The sequence below is a fragment of the Ornithodoros turicata genome, chromosome 10 (assembly GCF_037126465.1).
Source record: "Ornithodoros turicata isolate Travis chromosome 10, ASM3712646v1, whole genome shotgun sequence".
NCBI lineage: Eukaryota > Metazoa > Arthropoda > Arachnida > Ixodida > Argasidae > Ornithodoros > Ornithodoros turicata.
The window spans coordinates 9,494,719-9,521,493 of record NC_088210.1 but is presented as its reverse complement, the minus strand read 5'-3'; the positions used below and the strand labels follow the sequence as shown (position 1 = coordinate 9,521,493).

At 44.8% G+C, this 26,775-nt stretch overlaps 1 protein-coding gene across 2 annotated transcripts in view; it reads right to left on the bottom strand.

Annotated features, from left to right (window-relative positions):
- Window positions 1–26,775, bottom strand: part of LOC135370150 (uncharacterized) — a 185,475-nt gene that overhangs the window by 60,930 nt on the left and 97,770 nt on the right. For both annotated transcript variants that reach the window (XM_064603843.1, XM_064603844.1), the window contains 30 exons: window positions 26,208–26,288; window positions 24,748–24,870; window positions 24,597–24,683; window positions 23,489–23,611; window positions 22,151–22,240; window positions 21,867–21,989; window positions 21,705–21,785; window positions 19,247–19,369; window positions 19,074–19,157; window positions 18,853–18,975; window positions 17,604–17,690; window positions 17,397–17,513; window positions 16,921–17,004; window positions 15,563–15,685; window positions 15,374–15,457; window positions 14,069–14,191; window positions 13,901–13,987; window positions 12,990–13,109; window positions 10,831–11,040; window positions 9,380–9,475; window positions 7,304–7,432; window positions 6,637–6,702; window positions 5,624–6,559; window positions 4,680–4,844; window positions 2,713–2,913; window positions 2,508–2,636; window positions 2,365–2,427; window positions 1,547–1,660; window positions 1,338–1,466; window positions 1,179–1,268 (listed from right to left, as the gene is read on the bottom strand). In XM_064603843.1, coding sequence (XP_064459913.1) covers window positions 1,179–1,268; window positions 1,338–1,466; window positions 1,547–1,660; window positions 2,365–2,427; window positions 2,508–2,636; window positions 2,713–2,913; window positions 4,680–4,844; window positions 5,624–6,559; window positions 6,637–6,702; window positions 7,304–7,432; window positions 9,380–9,475; window positions 10,831–11,040; window positions 12,990–13,109; window positions 13,901–13,987; window positions 14,069–14,191; window positions 15,374–15,457; window positions 15,563–15,685; window positions 16,921–17,004; window positions 17,397–17,513; window positions 17,604–17,690; window positions 18,853–18,975; window positions 19,074–19,157; window positions 19,247–19,369; window positions 21,705–21,785; window positions 21,867–21,989; window positions 22,151–22,240; window positions 23,489–23,611; window positions 24,597–24,683; window positions 24,748–24,870; window positions 26,208–26,288 — 4,191 coding nt within the window. The remainder of the gene's footprint in view (window positions 1–1,178; window positions 1,269–1,337; window positions 1,467–1,546; window positions 1,661–2,364; window positions 2,428–2,507; window positions 2,637–2,712; window positions 2,914–4,679; window positions 4,845–5,623; window positions 6,560–6,636; window positions 6,703–7,303; window positions 7,433–9,379; window positions 9,476–10,830; window positions 11,041–12,989; window positions 13,110–13,900; window positions 13,988–14,068; window positions 14,192–15,373; window positions 15,458–15,562; window positions 15,686–16,920; window positions 17,005–17,396; window positions 17,514–17,603; window positions 17,691–18,852; window positions 18,976–19,073; window positions 19,158–19,246; window positions 19,370–21,704; window positions 21,786–21,866; window positions 21,990–22,150; window positions 22,241–23,488; window positions 23,612–24,596; window positions 24,684–24,747; window positions 24,871–26,207; window positions 26,289–26,775) is intronic.

The window sequence follows — 26,775 nt, the reverse complement described above, 5'->3', positions numbered from 1 at the left end:
AGGAGCAAAAACACAGAAACTCAAAATCATTCTCACAACAGACGAAAAATCGATCATGTATAGAGCCCGAAGTTTTCAGGAAATATTTTTTTTTCTAAATTTGGAGGGTAAAAATTGGGTAAATAAATACGTGCGCTCTAAATTCATGCGAATTCGGGAGGAAAAACTTCCAGCATGCTAAATTCGGGGAAAAAATCGGGCTCAGTTACTCAAACTAACTGTATTGGTTTGGTACAAACGGTGATGTAACTGCATTTGCTCCCGAACAAGTTAGTGTGCATTCCTACAGATGCCTCAGCAAGGGCAATTTGCTGGTTAAAAATCACGTTTCACCCTAAAGAGGCAACCTTCGATTCGGGGTGCAAATTCGGGGAAGAATCGGGTTAAACCCCAAAACCTTCAGGCTGTAATCATGTATAGTGGCAGTCTACACTAATGGCAAATTCGGATGGTCATTTTGTGGCAACTTTTTTTGCCAGATCCCAACCAGCCATGTTTGTATGGTCAAAGTCAAGCAAGTTGGTATGGTTTGTACGGTCAAAGCTCAGCAATCTCGCATGCTCGTGTGACGCCTTCTGAGCACCCGGAATTTGCCACCTAGCACTCTTTTCGTCCGGTCCCAATGCGAACGGGCAGTAGACTGCCCAACTATATCCGGTGTCATCACATCTGCAAGTTCATGTGGGTTAGCAGACGACGAAACGTGAAGGTGAGCAACCGCATTTGCCCCTAGCATGATCCAAGCGACTAAAACCACTAGCTTAATGACACTCACGTTCGAGTGGCAATTGTCACGTGACCCCGTGCGGGCAAAAGGCTAGCAATTTCCGAGCGCTCATCTCTTTTGCCACATTTTGACTAAGCAGATCCGCCATAATAGACCCCTACCCAAGAAACGTCACCATGACGTTGGTAGACAGATTGAAACAAAAACAAATCGGAAAGGGAGGGCTGGGTTCCACGAATGGGCACTTGTTTGCTGCCTCCTACTGAAAGAAAAGTTGGACCGAAGGTCGCGTCCCTTTCAGGGACCATCGTAATCCCCTCGAGACCGTGGCTTTCGAGCGCGACCCTGTTCGCCCCTAGCTTGGAGCGTAGTTCAACTCTATCAAATTGGTGGCGCTGTCGAACCCTGTGACATCATTTGCGTACAAACAGGAAGAGGTCTATTCACTCACCGCGGCAGTATGGTGTTCCGCTAACGTCTATGCAAGCTGAAGTGGGAGGGCAGTCACTGTTTCCGTTGTAGCATATGTTTGGATCATGACCTGCAAAGGTACGAGGGTACAGCCGTGTATGGTACGAACGGACACACTTGAACACACACGATCACTCACATCCGACCGTTCCCTGCTTAGCGTAAGCATCACCCACGAGGTTGCTGGGGCACTTGCACGTGTAGCTTCCCGGGTTGTTTTCACAGATTGCGGTGTAATGGCAGGGATGCTGCTTGCATTCGTCCGCGTCTGCAAGTACGACGGCACACAATTGTAGTGAAAATAGGTTTGAATTGTCAGAGGACGCTGTGGAGATGCTGGCAGCTTACCGACGCAGACGAGCCTTCCGTTATTCTCGTATCCCGGCACGCACTCGCAGTAGGCCTGTCTATTCTTTACAGTACATGTCCCGTATTGACCACACTGCACCCTGGCACACGGACCTGTAGAAATCCTTACTTAACTACAATGACTGAAGTCTGCTGACGACGCACTGGCAGCCATCTTTGGTCTCGCCTTTATGAAAGCACTGTGCACTGTTTTTTGTTCTGAGCTCCACTCTACAGTGTTTTATTATGTGGCACTTATAGCCAAGATATCCACGAGTAAACTGGAGTGCTGACGGGAATCTCCATTTTCATCCCTCTAGCCCAATTCTTTCATGGTGTTTTGCCACTACATAGGACTGGAATTACTCTATATATTCCCAATTCAGCATTCTGCATGTGATATGCCATTACTGCAAAGGCCTTGTATTTTAGGGTTAAACCTGGCAAAGCCCGTTTTTACCCCCTGATTGCCATCATCGTCACTTGGGGTAAAACTCGAAAAATCCCGGAAACTAACTTGGCAGAGTGCCAATTCAGCCACTGATAGAACAAAGGAAGTAGGGAGAAAGACATGTCGCTTGTCACACTATTACTACGTACATTACTTTAATGTAGTCATCTTCTGCCATCTTCTTAGACATTCACTTCAAGCACTTTGCTGTGTATATCACGTGTAATATGATATGTGTTTTTATTTCTGCGTGTTATATCAGGGGATAGCAATGCGTAGCTATGAACTTCCTCAGGAAAGCAAGGTTAAACTTCAGACAATGAAGCAAAATCCCTTTAAAATATAATACGAGAACAGCATCACTTACTTTCGCAAACAAAGTTGATGCACTCTTCATTCTGAGGGCAGTCGGTGTCGTGGAGGCAGTCAACTGCAAGGTACGCAACGGTTTCGTTACAAACGGCAATCGAGAAGCGACTCACAAACGTCAGCGTGCCAGATGGAACAAACCTTGTACGCAGCCCCTGTTCGGGTCATAGGGGTCTCCAGTGTAGAGCCCACTCTTTGGACATTGACACTGCCTCTTGTGGTTGACAACTTTGCAGATGGCATTGGGTCCGCACGACTGCTCGCATGGATCTGCACGTTTTCATGAAACAAGCAAGCAGACGCGTTTCAATTCCCACTCTGGCATCGTAACATTACACACACGTACTTATGCATCTGGTAATTCCGTTCTGATCACAGGCCGCGTTAGGAGGGCAGTCCACGTCACCACGAGGACACTCCCCTGGATTGGAGCACCCGGAGAAGCCTTCTCCTATAAACCCTTCGGGGCACCGACACAGGAAACTTCCGACGGTGTTTTCGCAGATTCCAGTCGGGTGGCACGGGTTGTTGAGGCACTCGTTAATATCTGGAAGCGAAGAAAATGAATGGATTAGAAATCTGGACGTGTCGGTATACCGTCGGTACAGTACGCAGAGAAACGAGAGAAGTGTTTTTTTTTTTGCCATCTGGATAATCTTGAACACTGTTGAGGCATGCGGAAACAGGAAATAGAGGATGTAGCAGAGTTGGAGGTTAAGGGCGGATCCCATAACACGCGACAAGCGACACATTACATATTCTGCCGCTGTCATGGGAGCAGCTTCCCGATTCATTTGTGAGGCAACAAAACTACGTTTGCGAGAGAAGAATTTGTATTTTTCAATTGATTACGCGGCGTATCCTGTCAAGAAATAATAAAGTTCCTACTGAAATGCCGCAGGGAGGTAAACACTGAAAGAAATTTACGCTACCATAAGTTTGTTATAAGATACGTGTCTGTAGTGGCGCTGCAGTTCTACCCGTTTCCACACAATGTGCAATAAATTTTGGTCGTATGCCATAACCATCGACTGAAGCGGCTACTTTTCCCCTACAATCTCGAAATCTCATTATAACAAAGTTGACTTGCCACCCACGCTAAGCTGTTTTCCCTACATCTCTATATGCTTTGTCATTCGCTTCAGCTACGTAATGCCAAATCTAACGAGTTTTGGGCACGCACCGGACAACAGTGACTAGTGACTGGCGACAAGCCGAATTTGTCACTTACAGCGTGTTATGGAATCCGCCCTTTAGAGAGGCTCTTGATGTCCAACACGCTTATTCCAGAACACGCTAATGAAGAAGTATATCCAGTGACTAAATCCAGATCCCCCCCCCCCGCCCCGAAAAGGAAGAGGAGACCCCCTAAAATTTTGTGAGATTGCACAATATTTAGTGAAAAGCATGTAAATACACCCCCTTCTGAAGCAACAGCCTGAAAGATAAAAATGGGTGGTTGAAAGGCACGGCACAGAGGTGGTATGATGAACCAGAACCACTCTGCATGACTGTCTGCTAGTCGGTGTGGGCAGCGCACATGCCAACAGGTAGCTATGACACCCAGAGAACAAACCTAGCAGCCAGGCAAGCAATGAGGCAGGAGACTTCTTACATTTTTGTCAGTGCATCAGCCACCGAGGATAATACAGGGTTTGGCAAGATAAACTTCGAGGTTCGTAACGAAGATAAAACAAATAAGAACAGTGTCGGGAAGCTAAAGTAGATGTTAGCGGACGTATTATGCCCCAAAATTTTATGTCGATACTGCCATTTGGTCTGTTTCTCTGTGGATAAATCGTGAAAACTAGAAAACCGCCGCTGCCTAGTCGGCTATACCTCGGTTTCAGCTCCTTTCCATCAGATGGCGAAACGGACCAACACGGCGTTGCAGACGACATCGAAATCTGAACAAGTGGAACTGAATGCAGAATCGTACTCTGCAACGCCACATTCGACCGTTTCGGCATCTGACGGAAAGAAGCTGAAACACACGTATAGCCGTTTAGGCAGCGGCGATCTTTTAATTTTAACGATTTATCTACAGAGAAACAGACCAAGCAGCATTATCGACATAAAATATTGGGGCATAATACATCTTCTAACGTCTACTTTGGCTTTCCGACACTGCTCTAATTTGTTTTATCTTCGTTACAAACCCTGAAGTTTATCTTGGCGAACCCTGTACATCGCAGTGGGCACGAGTATTCACTGGTGACTGAGTTTTGCATAAATCGAGACGGTCTACTATGCAGTGCTATGCATCATGGCATTTTAGTAGCAGCGTTTTTTGATGGGAATATTTATACATACCTTGGCACCCATCATCTACTGGTTGAAATCCAGGCTTGCAGGAGCAGTGGTTGAGAGAGCACAACTGGTGCACGTGACAGTCACTGTCCGAACGGCAACCTGACTGGCAGTAGCCGTGGATGCATAATTCGCCAGCTGGACACTCGCTGTCTCCCGAACAGGATGCTGCAGATTAATTGGTATTTAAATTTTTTTAACACAAAATTATACACTTTCATTTCCTGTAAGGTTGTTTAAGAAGCTACCTCTTCTCTTCCACATTCACAAAAAAAAAAATTTAAAAACAAAAATGAAATCAAAGACCCCGTTTCGACCATCAAGATACAGGGCGACATCAATTTCGCCACATGCTCAACGGTTCTGTTACAAACCTCGCCGATGTGCGAAAGGCTGAAAAACTTAACAAAATTATTAATGCGGGGCTATGCGCTGCACTTCTCACTCTTTCACGGACAAACATTACTGTTGCTAGCGGTAGCAAAGCAATGTTAGACTGGGCAGACTCAAGTTACTTCCTCAACAAAAAAAAGAAAAGAAGAAAAAAAAAAACAGGTTGGGTCCAGCCCACCAACACTCTGCCCTGAAAGCTCTTTTGACCTTTCTGGATAACATAGGACTCCGATCGTTATTGTGAAAGGGCTCATTATTTCATTCCCCGCATCACCACCAGCAATGGGGTAGAGCAGCAGGCGATGAAACTCTCCATTCATCATCTCGTAATGAAGTTGTTCTTTTTGTTCCTCCCCAGAGCAGACATACCCCATCGCTCAACGGTAGTAGTTCACGTGGTTTCTGATATGCACATATCAGAAACAGAAGTGCAGAACAGCATACAGCTGTCCTGTGCAGAACAGCTGTATAATCTGCCATCATTATCATCATCATCACCCGACTGAATTGTTCAGCAGCAAGAGTAACAAAAAATTTTTCTTCGCAATACTCACCCATGCAGAAGTCCTTGACGCAGGCTTCTCCGATTATGCAACCGCTGCAGGTGGCCCTGCACCTGTTCTCAATGCAGGACAGTCCCTTGGGACACGACCCCGTGCACGTCACGACAGGTCGCTTGCATCCAATGATCGGGTTTCCAGTCAGTCCTTCGGGGCAGTGGCACTGGGCCTCATGGTTGCTCACCCTACAGATCGCGTTGGGTCCGCACAGCCCTTTAATCTCGCACGGGTTCTGACACCTGTTCTGCGAGCACGTCTCGTCCGGCCTGCAGTCGCTGTTCTTCCTGCAGCCCACCTGGCAGTAGCCCAGGCTCAGGCACGCTTCTTTCGGAGGGCAGTCGGTGTGCGCGAAGCAGGGCAGGACGCAGCGGCTGTTGATGCACCTTTCCCCGTGCGCGCAGTCGCTCTCCCGCGTGCACACCAGGCGGCACTGCTCGTCCACGCAGGCGTGCCCGGACGGACAGTCGTGATCCGAGAGGCACGACACGGACTCGCGGCTGCAGCCGTGAGCTGGATCGCCGCGGAAGTGAAGTTGGCACTCGCACCTAGCCGCGTGGCCCTCCGCCCGACACACGGTGTTGGGTCCGCACTTGAAACGGTCGCAAGGATTCTGGCACATGGGCTGACCGTGGTCGTCGGGATAGCACGCCAGGTGGCTGGGGCAGTCCCCGTTTCCGTGGGGGCAGGAGTCGGGGTGGCGGCATCCCTGCCGGTAGGGGTCGCCGATGAAGCCCAACTGGCAGACGCACTCGTACCCGCTTGGCACGTCGATGCACTTCGCGGACGAGTGGCACGGGTTGGAGTCGCAGTAGTGGATCTCCTCGCAGCGGACCAGGGCGTCGCCCGTGTAGCCCGGGCGGCAGTGACAGATGCGTTGGTGGTTCTGCGCCACGCAGGCGGCGTTGATGCCGCAGCCATCCACGCAAGGATCTGTTGCGGAAAATTTTCAATTTTCGTGGAAATGTTTGGATTTTTGCAGCCTTGTTCGAGGAAAGCGGATCTCTTACCTTCGCAGTAGAAGTTCGGGAAGCAGGCTTTAGTGATGTGGCAGTCCTCATCCTTGAGGCACTCGACTGTAAGAAAATGAGGAATGGTATGCAATGTGTGTATGTCATGACCTACTAGATTATATAACGACCATGTCGTGCGTACCCCTTCCCAGCGCCGCATTTTTGGAAGGTAGCGGTGGCGCTTCCCATCGTCCCAGTTATTGCTTCCTCAACTTCTACAATGCTTTGTACTTCAGCTCACCTTAGTATTTCTGTACAAGCGGTGGATATTCCACAGATGTTTCATTCTGAGGTTGACTATCATCATCATTCTACGCGTTTTCATAGGAGCTATCGCTGTCGTCTGCTACGGTAGTCGTACATACGCTTCTGCACGTTCAGAATTCAAATTTCCATCGTCCAATCGTGGCGTGCCGATCAGTAGCAACCCCTGGCGGATCGTGCGGATGGGCTCCTCATAGGGGTTGCTGATTGTGACATGGTCGTTATAATCTAGTAGGTCGTGGTGTATGTAAGAAAAGTTAAATGGTGCAGACGACCGTGACGGTGAAAATTAGAAGCGGAAAGTCTACAGGAAAGAGACCAAAGTGGCTTTATGCGCAGCCCACATTTCTAAGTTTGGTTGAGATGATGTTACAACTTTGGATGATGTCACAAAGCGCACCTTGCTTGCACCCCTCACGCTGGTCGTAGGGGTCACCAATGTAGAGGCCATTAGGACAGGAGCACTTTGGCAAATGGTTGTCCACAACGCAGACAGCACGGGGTGCGCACTTCAGAAACTTGCAGCCATCTGTGCAGGAAAGAAAAAGACAGGTGCGTGCTTTCAGAACTGTGGTGGGCAAAGTACAGTACTTCAGAAGTGTACCTAAAGTAAAGTACAAAGTACCTGACAGAGTACTATAAAGTGCTCATCAAGTACACTGCCAATTTAGTTTGTGTCACTTTGCGTTTCACTGTTTGGTAGTTGCATAATTTTGGCAGGCATTTTTGGGAAGCGTATTAAGCCCTGCTACGTAACTCCTTATTCATGAATATGAATCAGATGGCATGATTTGCATTTACATGTACACAGGCAATCAGCCGTGATGTGATTGCGCCAAGTAGCAGTGGCAAAATCCCTAGAACAGCATGAAAGTTCTATAATAACTTGCCAACATTTCAAGCTTGTAAACGATGAATTTTCTTCTGCAAAAATGCCCCTTCAAGACACATAAATTATTTTTTATGTGTTTTTACCGACTTTTGCCTCGAGTCCCAATGAACAGGAAAAGTACCAGAGAAAAGTACTTTAAGTATAATATAAAGTATGCAATTTGAAATGTATTTCGAGCAGTACTTGAGGAATTGGTACCCCACCACTGCTTCAGAATACCTAAGGCCCTTCTTTTTCTGCGATTCTGCAAAAATTCGCGGAATTGTGGGTCTGCCGCAGAATATGAGGTTTTGCACAATTTTCTAGAAACCGGGTGCTTATCTCAGTTTATGCGCGAGATGAACAGACTTTGCTCGCACCGGGTTGGCTTGCGTTACAGCGTAGATGTGCCAACCGGATTAGGCCACCAGGCCGTGATATGGCCCCATCTGTGTGTTGGAACAACCTTCTAACATACAGTCGCCGTCCGATTTTTCGGACTCAGCGGGGATCGCGCAAGAGTCCGAATAATCGAGCAGTCCGAAAAAACGAATTTCGCTTCAAAATAAACTTTACTAAGCCCTAGTAGGCTGGAAAAATTTGTCGATGCTTTCCTAACACACTTCCAGCTCTGCCTGATAATATCAGCTTCTATTTCCCGAAGCGACATTTCGTCACTGTAAGTACACTGACAGAGGCACCGCCGTCATCAAGTCCGCAAGTCGGCTTCACCTAATGCATGCGTGCTTTAGGTGAAGCTCGCTTTACAGGGCTGTCGCGCGACTCGCGGGCGGAAGCACGTGCTGGACCGTTGGCCAAAAACGAAGACGCAAAAGCGCTACGCCTACGACAGACAATTCTTCTCTTATTCTTCTCTTCTACTTCTCTTCTACTCAGAGGAATGGAAAATCGACAATCATCACTGCCTATTTTTTTCCTTCAATATTTTAGTTGGTTGATTTCTTTTGATACGAATTTCAGATGATACCAATGTTTTCCGTTACCCCATGAGAGAAATTTGCGGGTTGAGCAAACAGAGTCCGAAATATCGAGTGACGGAGCTGCACGGCATCCGAAATTTTGGACGTTCTTATACATCACCTTTATGGGACCCGCGGCCGTTCCGCGAACGAGTCCGAATAATCGAGCATGTCCGAAAAATCGGGGTCCGAAAGATCGGTCCCCGATTTTTCGGACCCCGATCGGTGGTCGGCGACTGTATTGGGATTCTGGAGTGGAATGCAAACGCTGACCCCTGCTTTGGTGTCCATAGCTGTCAAGTACCTCTGTGTGACAGTAAACTCTGTACATGCAGAGAGGTCACTTAGCAAGTACAATTTGATAGTCAGTGACAAACGTCACTCCCTCTCAGAAGAAAGTATACAATGTATCTCGTTATGCTAAGTCACAAAAGTTGTAACAGTGTTCCTCCACACTAAGAGCTAACGAGAGTAGTTTCTGTCTGAACTAGGGCAATTTGCCTTTTACCGCAGAAAAATGCGGAATTCATAGTTCCCTGCTGCGGAATTCAGGATTTGCTGCAGCAGAAAAAGAAGGGCCTTAATGAATACCAATTCTTACAAATTATGTTTTATCAAAGCTTACCTTGACATCTTCGTTCACCATACGCTTCATCAAACTGACACACCTCGTTCGGGTTGGCACAGTCCGAGTGATTGATGCACTCTGGCTCTGGGAGTCCTGTGAAAACATGGTAAAGACTTACACTTCAGACAGCCAACACAAAATGCAACCAAAATGCAATCAGCAAGAGGGTGTCACTTCGAAACATTCCTAAATGTGAAAGCACTAAGTGGGAACACCGAGGATACGTAAAGGAACATAGCAATTTGCTACTAGTATGCATTTACTGGTCAAATAAGTTTGCATTACATTGCCCTTCATAGCCATTCATTGCCCTTGTGTACACTGTTACCCAGGCCTTTACCGGCTGTTCACGGGCGAACCTCAAAAATAAATAAATTCAAATTGAAATGACCACTACCTCCCATTTTCATAGCAAGGATAGTGCAAAAAGCTGTCGTTCCAACAGATAATTTAATTGACGAGCTTATCGACGTAGTGCCAAAATCGTTAACAATATGCACGCATATTTCATTCGCTCGCGTGCTTTGCAGAAAAAAAAATGAACACAGCACAATGTAAACTGTGTTTTAACAACTAAGGTTTATTTAAAGGCAAGCTTTTATACAAAGAATCCAACCCGTGGGGTCGTCTTCGTGCGAGAGAACTGTTTTTCCAGAAATCTGGTTTCAACCTCTAAAGGGACAACTGAAGGAAAACTGATACACCAGGTGCCTCTCTGTTTTATCATCTTGGCTTTGACGATTTCGTGGCCTCTCTTATATCTGGGTGTCCGCCAATAATCTTGGTCTCCTGATACCGCGGGACACGACGAATTTTAGGTAATAAACCTCTACCTGAGAAACGTCATCATGACGTTGGTAGACACACCGAAAGCAAAACGGATCGGAAGGGGAGAGCTGGGTTCCACGAATGGGCAATTGTTCGCTGCCTCCTTTTGAAAGAAAAGTAGGACCGAAGGTCGCGTCCTTTTCAGAGACCATCGTATTCCCTTCAAGACCGTGGCTTTTGGGCGCGACCTTGTTTGCCACTAGCACTGAACGTAGTTCGACTCTACCAAACTCGTGGCGCTGTCGAACATTATGACGTCATTTGTTTACAAACAGGTAGAGGTCCATTACTAATTAGTCATCTTGTGGTTACATACTCTCTTCGAGAAGATGTCCTCCTGGCCGTGTAACTCGATTGAAAAAAAAGACATATATGCTGCCCTCATAGTTTTTTTTTTCATTAAAGTTCTGTAAAAATTTTTTTAAAAGTGTCCCGTATGTTGTCTGCTCTCTGACACTGCACTGTTGTGTTGCTGCATCCACCAGCAATGCAACAGTGCACATCAGTTACACTCTTAGCGACACAACAAATATGCCCCATGTGGGAGTCCAGACCCTTGTTTCGATGATTCAATCTCAACAGTACCAGGAAGGAAGTTTTAATGGCACAGAACGACTTACTCTGACAACCGTCACGGCTGTTTGGATCTCCCGTGTAGCCCTCCCTGCAGCTACAGCGGCCGCGGTGGTTGAGCGCAATGCAGTCGGCATCTGGTGTGCAACTGAAGCTGATGCAGATCTCCGCGCACTTCATGACGCCCACCGTGTTAGGTATACAGGCCGATGTCGAGGGGCAAGCTGTGTGGTTCTTGCACTCGTCGCGTTCTCGTTCTGAAAAATGCAAGTAGCACTTGATGCATTTTTGCCCTTTGTTCGTCCAATGTTGGTCCAATCTTGGACCAACGTTGGGGCCGGCATCGCCAACATTTCTGGTTCTGGTTCTTTTATTTAACACTGTTTCTGTTTACAAGATTTGGTGCGGAACCGCTAGGCATGCCTGTGATGCGGTCCCTAACATACACATTATACAACACATTATACATAGGGCCTGACTTTTTCGGGTTTTATTTTTGGCCAAATTCGGGGGGTAAATATCGGGTGATATTTTTCGTTTGAAAATTCGGGTGTATTCGGGTTAAATCCCGTTACGGCATATTCTGTCGTCAGGAATTCGGGTGTATTCGGGTGATTTTTTTTGTTTAATAAAAATTTGTCTTAACATGGAACTAATGTTTAGCAATGTTATCAAACTTTATTTTTAATGCACGCTTATGAGTGTGGCACGCGACCCGGATGTTTTCGGGTAGATTCGGGTTAAACCCGAATTTTACAGATTTCGTTCGGGGGGTAAATATCGGGCGGATACGGGTTTAACCCTAAAAAGTCAGGCCCTAATTATACATAGGGAGTGACTTTTTCGGGTTAAACCCGATTCCGCCCGGTTATTCCCCCCCCAAACTGACCTCCGACCAATTCGGGTTAAACCCGATTTCTCCCGCCCGAATTCTAGTCACTATGAAATCCTCAAGTGGCGTTTCCACTGAAGACAAACAAAGGTCGCCACGTGTAACACATGTAAGAATGGGTCACTAACGTTCCCAGCAATACACCCATGTGCGTCAATACTGTCTATTCCTTCGGGGATTATCACTGGAAGATCATGATCCCGCAAAAAAATTTAAAAAGAGAGAGAGAGAGATTAGGAAAGGACTTAATAGACAAAAGGAGAAACAAAAACACCCGATAACATCCGAAGGCACAATTATCGCCAGATTTCTCCCCGAATTATAGATTTAAAAATAGCGCCCGATTTTTACCCCCTGAATCTGAGAAAGGCATTTAAAGAGAAAAAGTCACGCCCTAATTATACAATATACGCACAATCAATACATACATGCACATCCAATATTGGTCAAATATTGGGCCAAGATATTGTGCTACTTGGGACTAATGAAACAAGGGAAAGGGTGCAGGCTAGCTGGTATAGATCCATGAAGAAGACCGAGAGACCGAAAATCGAACATGCGCACCCACGTTCCAGTTGACAGATAAGAAACACAATTCGAGAGGCCGACGGAGCTTCTGCGACCGCGGAAGCACTGCTGATGTTTAAAATTTTGCTTATTCAATATCCACGCATTTTTTGGACAAAATAAGTTGGCGGGGTAGATTGTCGGTCAATGCCGAACATGGTGGTGTCTGTTTCATAGATGGGTTACCGGATGCGACCATCCTTGTGAGCGGTTATTGAATGTATATTAGTTTGAACGGCACCCCCGTCGGGGACTCAGCTCGAGAACTTTTAAAGCAGAACAATGACTTACACCAGTACGTTTTAACGGCGCTCTTCCGCTCCCTCATCTACCAATGAATTATGTCCTTTACACTAACGAATTACGTCCTTTTGCGCTACACCATGAGCAGCCGCAACAAAAATATGTAAACACAAACTAGTTAATTACTGCAACAAATGACCCGCTTTGGGGGCAAATTTGTCTCTAAAAGGTGTTCACTGAAGGTCCCAAAAGGGGGTAGCACCCATTTTAATGCCGACGGCACCCTGCTTTAGAAGTTATGTTTTTCACGAAACTCATCTGAACTTTTATTGAAGTAATGAGCACCTCCCATGCGTTCACACGGTGCACAGCTTCTACGTGGTATTGAACAGATAGTTCTAAAAAAAAAAAAAGTGTCCTTCAACTGGTGCACCTGTTAGCGAATTATATGGCCCGGGGATTTAACTGAAACACCCTGTATATATGTCAGCAGGAGATACTCACTGACACATCCAAACTGGTTTGCTTGATCCCGTATGAAGCCTTCGTTGCACACACACTCGTAGGCGTGATGCCTGGCAATGCAAACAGTATTTGGGCCACACTTGTGGAATTGGCACGCATCTGTAAAGACAGTCACCATCAGTTTTTTTTTTTTAACTTTTTGCAGACCCATTTTATAGGTAGACCCTGAAGTTTTAGTGTTTAACCTGATTCTTCCTCAAATTTGCACCCCATAATTAGAGCCTGAAGTTTTAGGGTTTAACCCGATTCTTCCCCAAATTTGCACCCCGAATTGAAGGTTGCCTCTTTAGGGTGAAACCCAATTTTTACCCGTCAAATTGCCCTCACTAGGATGTCTGTAGGAATGCACTAACTTACTTGTTTGGCAGAAAAATGCAGTTACATCACCATTTGTACCAAACCACTACAATTAGTTTGAATAACTGAGCCCGATTTCTCCCCGAATTTAGCGTACTGGAAGTTTTTTCACCCGAATTTGCATGAATTTAGTGCACATGTTTATTTACCCGATTTTTACCCCCCGAATGTAGGAAAAAATATTTCCCGAAAACTTCAGGCTCTACCCATAATTGAAGGTTGCTACTTCAGGGTGAAACCCGATTTTTACCTGGCCAATTGCCTTCAAACGTCTGTTGGAACGAACACTAGTTTGTTTGGCAATTACATCACCGTTTGTACCACACCATTACAATTCGTCCACTTCCCGTTAGTAGTGGTAGAGCCCGATTCCCCCCCCCCCAAAAATTTAGCATACTGGAAGTTTTTTCACCCAAATTTGCATGAATTTAGATCGCACGTTTATTTCCCCAATTTTTACTCCCCACATTTGGGGAAAAAAATATTTCCCAAAAAACTTCAGGCTGTAGTATTTATAGATAAAGTTTACGCACCAAAACACCTCTTGCTGCCCGTGTTATCCGTACGGCACACATCCGTGCTCTTCCTGCAGTCGTTGTCCACCTGGCATTCGTCCTTTGCTACAAAAAACAAAACAAAAAAAAAAAACAAAAAGGCAACGTAAGGGTCCTGCACGCTCAGACACTTCTAGGAACGCTTACGTCTGCATCCGTTAATGGGGTTCTCTGGATCACCCTTGAAGTCTTGAAGGCAGTGACAACTGGCCTTATGGTTGAAAGCGCGGCACACTGCGTTAGGGCCACACTGCTTGCTGGCACACGCATCTGAAACACGCATAAGCACTCTTTTAGTGACACAGGCAAGGGTCCGAGCCTTCACCTTTTTATTATCCTAGCTATACGGTATCACATCCGTAACATGCGCCTTAGATGACTTCCAACTAGGGTTGCCACCAGGCCGGTATTATACCGGCACGGCTGGTTATTTGCTCTCTCTGCCGGTTGCCGGTAGGAAGGTGATACCGGCAGCCTTTTGCCGGTATTTGTGGCTCAACACCTTTCATAGGGGGCTTTTACGGGGTTTTCCTTTCAACATTCCACTGCAGCTTGAATAAATCTGGAGCACAGATCCAACTCCGTAGTCACCAGTCGCTTTTTTAGTTATTCATTATTATTATCATTGTTGTCTTGAGCCAGTACGCTCGTTCTTTCTCTCTCTCTCTCTCTCTGTATACTGTCCACCCCTCACTTACTTACCCTTTCCTGCGAACGTTTCCTCCTTTCCCTCTATTCCACCTCCTCTCCCTCAGCTGGTATTTTTCACTGCGAAAGGTGGCAACCCTACTTCCAACCGGAACTGACGACTTAAGACTTTTAAAATTACAGCTGCGTCCCTTTAAGCGTCGCTACGACTGAGAATCGATGCACCTCAATATTGATAGTACGTATTTCAATGGCACGAGAAGTTATTTTAACGGTCGCTCGTACGTACGGATGTTACGTCACCTACAGCAGTGTTTCCCAAACTTTTGGCGGTGACGGACCCCCGGAAGCGATGAGAACCAATTCACGGACCCCACACACACACACCGTCACAGGCAGTGCATAACCAGCAACCCCGTCAGCTGCTGCATGCTTTCGATACAGCTTCAGCAACGATTCCGGACTGGTTTCTTCTTCTTGTTTGTATGTGTATGACGCGGACAAACGTGCATTGCAGGACTTTTCTATCAGAAATTAGCAGCTAGCCGTTGAAGCATGTTTGTAGCAATTTTGGAAATTCTGGGTGTTTGGAAATCGGGCAGCATGTACGAGCGTGTGTTTGTGGGGACGAAAATCCTCACTCAAATGTGATAGACGGTCGCGGACCCCCACGGACACTCTCGCGGACCCCCAGGGGTCCGCGGACCACACTTTGGGAAACACTGACCTACAGCAGTAACTAACCTTTACGGAAAGAGAGGTGAGGAGAAAAAAAAAAAAAAAAAAAACTGCCTACGTACGTACCTGTGCAGTCGCCATCCTGAATGCAGACTTCGTGAGATGCACATTCATCGTCCGAAACACAGCCCACGACAACAGGCTGTGTTGCTGCACGAGAAAATAGATATATAATAGTAAGAAAATACGTCAAGTGTATTCCATGCTGCTAAGCAGACAATCAACAGCTGCACACGCAAGGTCGCCGATACTCACGGGCACAAGGCGCAACGGGGTTGTAGGCATCTCCGTGCGTGTTGGGCGGACATGTGCAGTGAGCCTTGTGGTTGAGGCCGACACAAAATGCGTTTGGCGCACATTTTTCGTACACACAGACGGCTGAAAAAGGATGCAGATCTCCATCAGGTCCCGCAGGCACATTTCACGAGCTGCTTCCCTTACTTAGCCTGCTACGAGTCATTGGTACGCTCAAGGGCAAGACACTTTATCGGATGATGTCACAAAAACAAGATAATGATCTTTACACAAGAGCGTCCTCGTGTTACAGCCTTGCTATAACTAGAGGCCGATGTTTTAGGGTTTTACCCGATTCTTCCCCGAATTTGCACCCCGAATTGACGGTTGCCACTTTAGGGTGAAACCCGAGTTTTACCCAGCAAATTGCCCTCACTGGGTTCTCTAGGAATGCACAGACTTACTTATTTGGCGGCAAATGCAGTTCATGACCGTTTGTACCAAACCACTACACTTAGTTTGAGTAACTGAGCCTGATTTCTCCTCGAATTTAGCATACTGGAAGTTTTTTCACCTGAATTCGCACGAATTTGGTGCACATATTTATTTACCCGATTTTTACCCCCCGAATTTAGAAAAAAATATTTCCCGAAAACTTCAGGCTCTAGCTATAACACACACATATTCATGTACTATAGCAGGCACATATGTACTGTTAAGCCTCAAGAAAAACTATTAGTCTAGTCGGTTACAATGTGAATGGCTGAGGAAAACAGACAACACCAGCCTGTTACCAAAGTTATCCTCATATCAAAGTTATCAAAGTTGGGAATGAGCTATATTGTGTAGCTTCTATTGTGCAGAGTGCAGTACTGTGCCATCAGTGTGATAAGCTCATATATATAGATAATGTTTTACACTAAGATGTAAAAAATGCCTGGGAAAAAACTCTTGGAAAAATGTGAAAGCGATTTGACTGCAGGAGTGTCTTTCTGCATATGGCAAGTGGTTTCATGACACTTCAGTTGTCAGAACTTCAGCTTCCTGAACGGAGCTAAGAAATCCACAAAAGCAAAGTAATCTGCTCTTTTTTAACAGACAGGCAAGTTGATTGCCCATTACTTTTGAACAACCTCAGCCAGAAACAAACATTCTAGTGCCCAGTCAGTGTGCACATAGACCACAACCTTCCTATGTAATGGCCACCATACCACAATAACACGGGGGGTTAACACCTCCCTCATAAATTGTGGCATGCTTTCACAGCATCAGCCTGTGAGCACAAACTTTTGAAAATCGGCAGGCTGCTTTTCCTTAAACAGTACCGAGAAATGCTGCAAAATGTTCTATGAGAAATCTCAAGAACATGCTATACTTACGAACACATTTCTTCAAGCCAGTCGTATCTCCGCGGCAGATGAGTTCTTGCCTACAGTCCACGTCATGTTGACACTCGTCAGGTACTGCAACATCACAGGTAAGCGTTCAACTTATGAAGTGGCTATACCTAGAGAGAGGCTGATGCATAAAGCCTAAACTTTTAGGGTTTAACCCGATTGTTTCACCGAACTGAAGGTTGCCTCTTTAGGGCGAAACCCAATTTTTACCCGGCATATTCCCCTCACTGAGACGTCTGCAGGAATGTACACCAACTTGTTTGGCAGCAAACACAGTTACATCACTGTGCGTACCAAACCAGTACAGTTAGTTTGAGTAACTGAGCCGGATTTCTCCTCAAATTTGGCATACTGGAAGCTTTTCCACCTGAATTTGCGTGAATTTTGAGCGCATGTTCATTTACCTGATTTTTATCCCCGAATTTAGAAAAAAATATTCATCAGTGATAAACACTCACTTCTACAACCTCTGTTGAGTGGATCTCCCACCAAGCCTGGTTTACAAGTGCACTGCGGTCGATGATTGATAGCTTGGCAGACGGCGCCTTCGGCACAGTTGTAGCCCTGGCACGAATCTGGAATGCCATTTTAGTTAAATTTTTTTCGTTTGCTCATGCACATCACAAAAAGTGGTCTTTCTTCTGACACAGAGGACGGTAACGTACCGAAGCAGTCGTTCTTTCCGTCTTCGCCCTTCCTGCAGACTGCGATGGAAGGGCAGTCCTCATCGTGGTAACACCTCTCTGGTATCGCTGCACAAAATCATATTACAGTGAGAGTTACATGTGAGCAGCTGCGCAGTATCCACTTCAAGAAGGGTTAAAGGTATCAAGCAATGCAGTTGTTTCCTTTCCTATTACCTTTACTGATGAACTCTGCTTGCCACAGCATCTGACAGATCTGCTCATTGTAGTTATTTGGTCGGCATGATTTTACATTTTTAAATTTTGCTGTTGGTGCGCTACTGCTCAAGTGACGTTACTGAGCACAGTCTTCTATCTCTGTGGCTGTTTGTTATCGAACGCAAGAACCAGCATTTTGATGATGCCCTTCTCACAAGCTCATGCACGCTATCACATTTTGCTCTCTCGTTGAGACAGGAAGGAGATAATGAGCAGCCCTTCCATGCTGCTGTTCCTTTAGTCTCGAGATAGCAGGCACTTTTACTGCATATGTCCGTCTCGTTACTCTGTACCTTACGCAGTGACCTTATCCTTGATAGGTATTATTGACAATGGTACATTGCTAGCGTAGGCAGATCGAGAATCAACGAGAACGCTCACGGCATGTGGCGTACCAAAAATTGCACCTTTAATATAGAGGGTGTTCAAAATTAATCTTTCACGAGCGCTAAGCAAACACAGCGATGACAGGAAACCGAATGATAACTTTACGCTACTTGTGTAAGAAACAGGTGCTGCTAATTATGTAGCACCTGTTTCTTACTCAAGGAACAGAAAAATAGTACCAGTTTTCTTTTGTACGCCTATCTATAAATAGGGCCTGACTTTTTAGGGTTAAACCCGTATCCGCCCGGTATTTACCCCCCGAACGAAATCTGTAAAATTCGGGCTTAACCCGAATCTACCCGAAAACATCCGGGTCGCGTGGCACACTCGTAAGCGTGCATTAAAATAAAGTTTGATAACATTGCTAAACATTAGTTCCATGTTAAGACAAATTTTTATTAAACAAAAAACAAAAATCACCCGAATACGCCCGAATTCCCGACGACAGAATATGCCGTAACGGGATTTAACCCGAATACACCCGAATTTTCGAATGAAAAATATCACCCGATATTTACCCCCCCCGAATTTGGCCAAAAATAAAACCCGAAAAAGTCAGGCCCTATTTATAAAGTGCTAGTGAAAGCTTAATTTTGAACACCCTGTATGACAAAGTCTTGCTTACGTTGACAGCCCGTCTCTCTATTGTAAGGGTCGCCGACGAACGCTTCTCGACAGCGGCATTCTGTGATGTGATTTTCCGTCCTGCACAGACTGTTCTGGCCACAGAGGGTAGTCGTGCATCCACCTAAAGAACGATATCACACATTTACTCTGCAGTTTACGCATTGGGCACCAGTGCAGTGCAAAAGCACTACATTTTTTTCGTCGTGAGCAGCACCTTACCTAGACAATTTCTGATGCCATTCTGATCTACCGCACAAATCTCGTCAGTCCGACAGTCACTGTTAGTGCGGCATTTGGGAGTCGCTGGAAATTGTGCGGGAACGAAGCGAATGTGAGAAAATTGTAATATCGGTACACCGAGAGATAGAGAACTACTGAGGAATTCTCCTTACGGGTGCAGCCTTCTCTGGCATCATCAGGGATGCCTTCAAAACCTGGTCTGCATTCACAGTAAGCACGGTGACTCTTCACGACGCAGTCCGCGTTGGGCCCACAGCGTCTGTCCGAGCACGGGTCTGCACATCCAATGAAGCATTCATTAGTAACTTTTAAATTAAGTACTAATATGAAGCGAGGTTGATACGAAATTAATTAGTGATTTGCTGACATAGTGACGTACGTGCCAACATAATGACAAAGTGAATCACGTTTCATGTTATTCCACAGAGTCCTACAATATTGATATGATATGTATTAAGATGTGATAATATGATATGACAAAATAAGATATGATATTTTAAGTCGGTGTCTCGTTGCAGTGCTATCTCCAGAGGCTCTGCGTTTGGTATGCTTTTGGTGCTCCTGATCCATCCTGTAATGTTATTGAAACCTTTCTATTTTTTTTAACCAGCTTTGTAACTTAATAAAAGTAAAGAAAAAAAGAAGTTGAGGGCCCGTTGGAATCTCTCCTCCTGTGCAAAAAAGCTTGCTCCAATAAAACTGTAGATTATCTCTCCATACTTTTTAATGGCTCACTGGAATGGAAGTTTTCTAATGTTGCGCCGATATTTAAAGCTGGAGATAAGATGTGTACGTATATGAAAATTTATATGAAGACAGTAGACCAGTTTCACCCTGCTGCAAAATTTTTGAACTTCTTTAGAGCCTTAAGTCTTCAAGAAATTTTTTTTCTTCTAAATTCGGGGAGTAAGAATTGGGTAAATAAACTTGTGCTCTAAATTCATGCGAAGTAATGGCAAAAGGGCAAGGGTGCAGGCCAGCTGGTACATGGTGAAAAAATTTGGAAATTTGGAATGGTGAAAATTTGGAATAAATTCATGCGAATTTGGGTGGAAAAACTTCGTGTATGTATGCTAAATTCAAGGAGAAATTGGGTTCAGTTACTGAAACTAACTGTACTGGTTTGGTACAAACAGCAATGTACTAACTGCATTTGCTGCCAAAAAAGTTAGTGTGCATTACAACAGACGTCTCAGTGAGGTCAACTTGCCAGGTAAAAATCGGGTTTCACCCTAAAGAGGCAACCTTCAATTCGGGGTGCAAATTCAGGAAAGAATTGGGTTAAACCCTAAAACGTCAGGCTCTACTTATTATCTATTCTCATATTATGAACCATCTATCACTGAACAATTTTCTCTACTCATCCTAGCATGGTTTACGTGAAAATTACTTGTGTACTTCACAACTCATCTGCCTCTATCACAACCTGGCATTTAATTTTGACAGTAAAATTCACACCAAAACATATCGGAATAGAACAGCCTTCTGTGTGACCTTGTCCACTTTTGCTTAAATGATAGCCTTTCAATCAAGTTATGTACATTTCTTTCTGAATGCCCACTTGTGGTGTGTGATGGTTGTTGGTGTCTGGTGTTTGAAATCCTTTCTTTTAAGTTGGTGAAGTGTGGACAGTCATGTATTTTTTCACTCTCCCCTATGTTATGCCAATTAAGTGGAGCAGCGGGGTACTGTTAATAATTATTAATGTCACAATGGGAATGATGAGCACTAAACACGACACTGTTTCTTAGTTTCCTTAAAGCATGCACTTATGAAGAGAAGCAAGTGGACAAGTCTTGGAAACTGTCTTGTACACTTTGTTCTGTCTTAGTCCTCCTGCATCCCCCCCCCCTTTTTTTTTGACAGCAGCACACATCTATTTAGAGCAAAAATGATCACATAACAGCACTCTTTGTTTTACATTGCGTTAAATATTTGCGTGAACTCTTTGGCAGTCATTTGGTCAAAGCAGTGATGGCCATTAACTACTTCTACAGTAGTTTAACTATAACTACTAACTACTTCGTGATGGAGTAGTTTAACTAGTAGTTCAACTACTTTTCAGGAGAGGTAGTTAAAACTACTTCTTTAACTACTGCAATGTATTTTAACTACATCTATAGCTACTTAACGTTGTCCATCAACACCAATCCCATTCTATAGTGTTCTTGGACATCGAAATTGGAATCACAAGCAGCGATAAAAGTGAAGATTTAGTACACATGCACGGCACAATTGCTCTGCACCTCCGTTCTCATCAAACAAGTAGCTCGAGGTAAAAGTCGGAAGCACAATCGTGCCGTAAAGCTTGCGGCAAAATCGGAAGTAGTTGGCGCCTGCAGTAACCTAACTACTGTAGTTAACTACTCGAAATAGTAGTTTAACTAGTAGTTGCCTCTACATTTCTGCAAGTAGTTGATAACTACTTTTTAACTACAATCAGGTAGCTTAACTAGTAGTTTAACTACAATCAGGTAGCTTAACTAGTAGTTTAACTACATGTAGTTAACTACTGGCCATCACTGGGTCAAACCGTAACACAACAGCAAGGCCTGCGACCCTGCTTTTCTCCGCAAACGATGTAGAGAGCTTCAAAGAAGAAATGGGCACCTGTGCAGTTCTTGATTCCAACCCTGGTGAGCGTGCAGGTAGTGACGTCTGCACAGTCGTTGTCGTGTTCACACAAGTGTCCTGCAGGATGCCAAGGTTAAGTATAAAACGCGTGTACACATGCACCCTTCCAAACTAAAACATGACAAAAGTGAGACTCACTCATGCAGCCCCTGTGCAAGTCCTGCGGGTTCCCGGCGAAGCCAGGTAAGCATTCGCAGGCTGCCTGATGGTCCATGGCGATACAGTTGGCATTCGGGCCGCAGTCGTAATCCAAGCAGAGCTCTGTTTTTTTTGTTTTTTTAAAAAGAAAGGCGAAGTAAAAACAATGTACATTGCTACACAAGATACAAATGTTTTAAACAACGAGATTTGGCCGAGGCATACCACACTTAGGGACGACACGCAATCGCGCGACAAGTTGTTGCATTCATACAAATGTTTACCTATGCAGTCCTTGATTCCAACAGAGGTGAGCTTGCAAACTTCATATCCCTTGCAGTCAATGTTGCTGTGGCACCGGTCAAGAGGAATTGCTGGAAAGTAATGAAAGTACGCTGTCAGCATATTGCAGTGTTCGGGTGTTCTTGGGCACCCGAACCCACTGTCCCTTTCCCACATGGTAGCAAGTCCCTGAGCCTCTAGTGTGGAGAGCTCTGGCTTTATCTACAGTGCCACGCACAAGGCAAAATAGCTCGAACTAGTAGTTAACTGCGATTCATTTGTTGGATTTTTTTTTTTTTTAGTAAGTTTCATCAGCTGACAAAATTAATAAAGTATAAGCAATGGTAATAATTTGTGGCTTATCGGTACATATGTTGTATTTAAAGAAACCTGCAACCTTTATGGATGTCTTCTAATTTGTCACATTATATATTCTTCTCTGTTAATGATGTCTACCCCCTCATGTCATGACTTAAAAGTTCTTTAGTACAGTAAATTTAGTATGATTTAGTACGATAAATAAATAAAAGTACAAAACAGCCAAGGACTTTTTCCAAACAGGGCAGTCTAAAGAGCTAGTGAACCATGACCTACTAGATTATAACGACCATGTCATAATCGGCAACCCCTCTGAAGAGCCCGTCCGCACAATCCACTAGGGGCGCTACTCATCGGCCCGCGATATCTGCATCGTGATTGGACAATAAAAATTTGAATTTTGAACGAGCAGAAGCGGACGTACGACTACCGTAGCAGACGACAGCAACAGCTCATATGAAGAAATAATGATGACAATCAACTTTAGGAAGAAGCATCTCTCTTGGGATATCCACCGCTTGTACAAAAATACTAAGGCAAGCTGAAGTACAAAGTATTGCAGGAAGTGAGGAAGCATCCACTAGGCCGATGAGCAGTGCCACCGCTAGCTTCCAAATGCAGCGCTGGGAAGGGGTGCCTATGACACGGTCGTTATTATTATTATTATAATAATGATATAATTTAATAATAATGATATAATAATAATAATAATAATTGGAATTGGAATTGGAAGTTTTATTATCATCTGTGCTTCTTCTAATTGTGCTAATTTTGTGCTTCTAATAATTCTTTTCTTCTTAGTTCTTATTAATAATAATAATAATAATAATAACAATAGTAATAATGTTTTTATTGGTGCCCAAGAACGGTCACGACGGTGTAGTAGTAGTAGTGGAGTGGAGTGGAGTACGCTGTGTAGTGGACACATTTCAGGAGCGTGTGCGCTCCGTCGAAAGATGGGCACAGCGTGGTTCTTTGGCACTAACAATTATTGGAGACATCCTCGGATGTGGGAAACTCACGTGTGCATCCACGAGTTAAGTCAGCCGGATTGCCATTGTATCCTTCACGGCACTCGCACGAAGGCTTGTGGAGACGGCCGAGACAGTGAGCATTTGGACCGCAGCGGGTCTTGGTGCAGGTGCCTGTTAAGAATAGCATCATTATAGTATAACGTCATCATCATACCAATATCGTAACAAGCACAAATTGTTCGTGTGGTCTCTAAAACTGATTTTGAAATAGATGTCTGTTTTACACACACTGATCACTTTACGTTCTCCACCCTATCAGTAGCAGAATTTAGCCTGATGTGCTGTATAGAAACTATGTTGTTATTGTTTTGAGTCAATCCGTCCTTTTTTTTTGTTTAATAAAACTACAACAGATAACAAGGCGATGTCAAAAATCTGTGTTTCTACGTAGTACAATAATGAGAAGACAACTAGTAGCAACTTTTTAAATAAAAGTTGCTCCTAACAGTCTTCTCGTTATTGTTTAATAATACTACTACTAAAATCAGGGCAGAAGTGGAGAAACACAACACGTGCCTTCCCAAAGGAACCGCAGCTTTATATCGCAAATGTTGTCACATTACGTGCTATAGTAAATGTCTGTAGGCTTTCGCTGAATGTGGTAGCGTGTGGTGACTATAGGATTCATATTTGCTGTTGTAAAAAAAATGCCCGTTTAATATAAGCTACACAAGGCATTACAGTCAAACTCCTTTACAACGAAACTCAGGGGACAGCAAAAAAAATTTGCAGTAAAGGTATTTTCGTTAAAAAGGATGTCCATTATTGGACCTATAGGGCTCCAGTGGGACCGCAAAAAAATTTGCTGCAGTGGTATTTTCCTTAAAAAGGTGTTCGCTATAAAGGAGTTTGACTGTATTAAGAAGGCAGCAACATAGTGTAACCCAATAATATGCATGCCATGTTACATTTAGCAAGATAAGTAAAATAATATGCAAACATATCTTGTCAAATTGAATATCTTCTAACACAAAACAAGTACAACCGCTCACACGTTGTCACTTTTTCTACTTATTTTTTTAACTGCACGTGCGTATCGCCATTCTTCTCTTCTTGTTTTTGAAAATAAGTCGCGTTGCAGCAAAACAATACATACTTGAACAGTTCCTCACTCCACGAACATCTGGAAGGCAGCGATCGCTCTCGGGGCAGTCGGCATCATGAAAGCAGACGTCCAGTTTGGCTACGGAGCACAGAGAGGAGGAAATGAGCTACGCAGGAAGCATCTTAAAAAGAGTAATACTTACGTTGGCAGCCGCGCACGGGATCGTTGGGGTTTCCAAAGAAGGAATCACGGCAGACACACGTCGAAGCGTGCTTCTGACCGAGGCATTTTGAATTGGGTCCACACACGTGCCGGATGCACACGTCTGCAACATGCAAGCATTTGTGTCGTGATTAGGGTTGCCACCTTTCGTAGTAAAAAATACCGGCGGAGGGAGAGGAGGTGGAATAGCGGGAAAGGAGGAAATGTTCGCGGGAATGGGACAGTGGGTGAGGGGTGGAGAGTATACAGAGAGAGAGAAAGAAGGAACCAGGGTACTCGCTCGAGACAACAATGATAATAACAGTAATGAATAACTAAGAAAACGACTGGTGACTACGGAGTTGGGTCTGTGCTCCAGATTTATTCAAGCTGTAGTGGAATGTTGAAAGGAAAAAAAGCCTGTAAAAGCCCCTATAAAAGGTGTTGAGCCACAAATACCGGCCAGAGGCTGCCGGTATCATCTTCCTACCGGCAACCGGCAGAGCGAGCAAATAACCGGCCGTGCCGGTATAATACCGGCCTGGTGGCAACCCTAGTCGTGATGCACGTTTTCACTAGGTTTGTTAACTGCCTTCCAAGACTCTACGAAGGGAGTTGCCTCAGGACAGGAGCCGCCGATATTTCGAACAGAGACTGTTCTTCTTCTGGGCACCGTCCTCATCACTGGCACGGTATTTAAAGGGGTTAGGTGTGACGTGTTTAAAGGTTCATGTGAATTGTGGGTCAACAGCAGGGAGGGAAGAAAGGGTTCCTACGGGCCTCTACGGCCGGAGTGAATGGCCGCCTTGTTAGAGTGTGGAGGGGATTAAACTCTAAGTTGTGTGGCACCTGTAAGCAAAAGCTAGCTTGATCCAACACCCAGTAAGTGATACTGTCATCACTGTTTCTCTTTTTTGACATCCCACTTATGAATAGAGCCTGAAGCTTTTTGGGAAATATTTTTTTTTCTTCTAAATTCGAGGGGTAAAAGTCGAGTAAATAAACATGTGCTCTAAATTCATGCAAATTTGGGTGAAAAAACTTGCAGTATGCTAAATTCGAGGAGAAATCGGGCTCAAACTAAGTGTACTGGTTTGGTGCAAACAGTGATGCACAGCGTTTGCTGCCAAACAAGTTAGTGGACGTCTCAGTGAGGGAAATTTGCCGAGTAAAAATCGGGTTTCACCCTAAAGAGGCAACCGTCAATTCGGGGTGCAAACTCTGGGAAGAATCGGCTAAAACTTCAGGCTCTACTTATGAAATATCTAGGCCTGGCAACCTATCATCGCTGCTGCCACTGCTATCGTGGTTGCATGCCTTGGCTACTAGGGATGGGAAAAGTGCTTTAACCCTTTTCTGTATCAGCTTCTGACATCTCTTTCGGTCGTTTGCGGTTATCTGAGAGGACAGCACACACAGCAGGTGTGGTGCAGGGGTCAGCGTACTCGGGGGTTCACTTACCGACACACTTGTTCCCGTCAGTTTGGTGTCGACAGGCTTCGTGCTCCAGGCAGTCTCCATCCACAACGCAGTCGTCTGGCACTGCAAGGGAAAGCAAGCATTGTTGAAATGTCAAATATCAAGCAAGGACAATTTTAAGGATGTAATTCATGGGTGTAATTCATTGGTGGGCATGGGAGTGAAAGAGTGTCCTTTTGCACTTCACCACGACTAGCCGCGACAAAAATATGTAAACCGAAACCAATTAATTACTGCAACAAATGACCCGCTTCGGTTGCAGATTTTTCTCTAAAAGGTATCTAGTTAAGGTCCCAGAAGGGGTAGTACCCATTTTAATGCCGACGGCACCCTGCTTTAGAAGTTAGCTTTTTTCACGAAACTCATTAAAATTTTTATTTAAATAATGAGCGCCTCCCGCTCATTCACGCGGTGCACATCTTGTAGACGGTATTGGACAGATACTTGTAAAAAAGAAAGTTATTCGATTGGTGCACCTGTTCGCGAATTATTTAGCCCGGGGATTTAACTGAAACACCCGGTATAGGGCATGACCCTTTAGGGTTATACC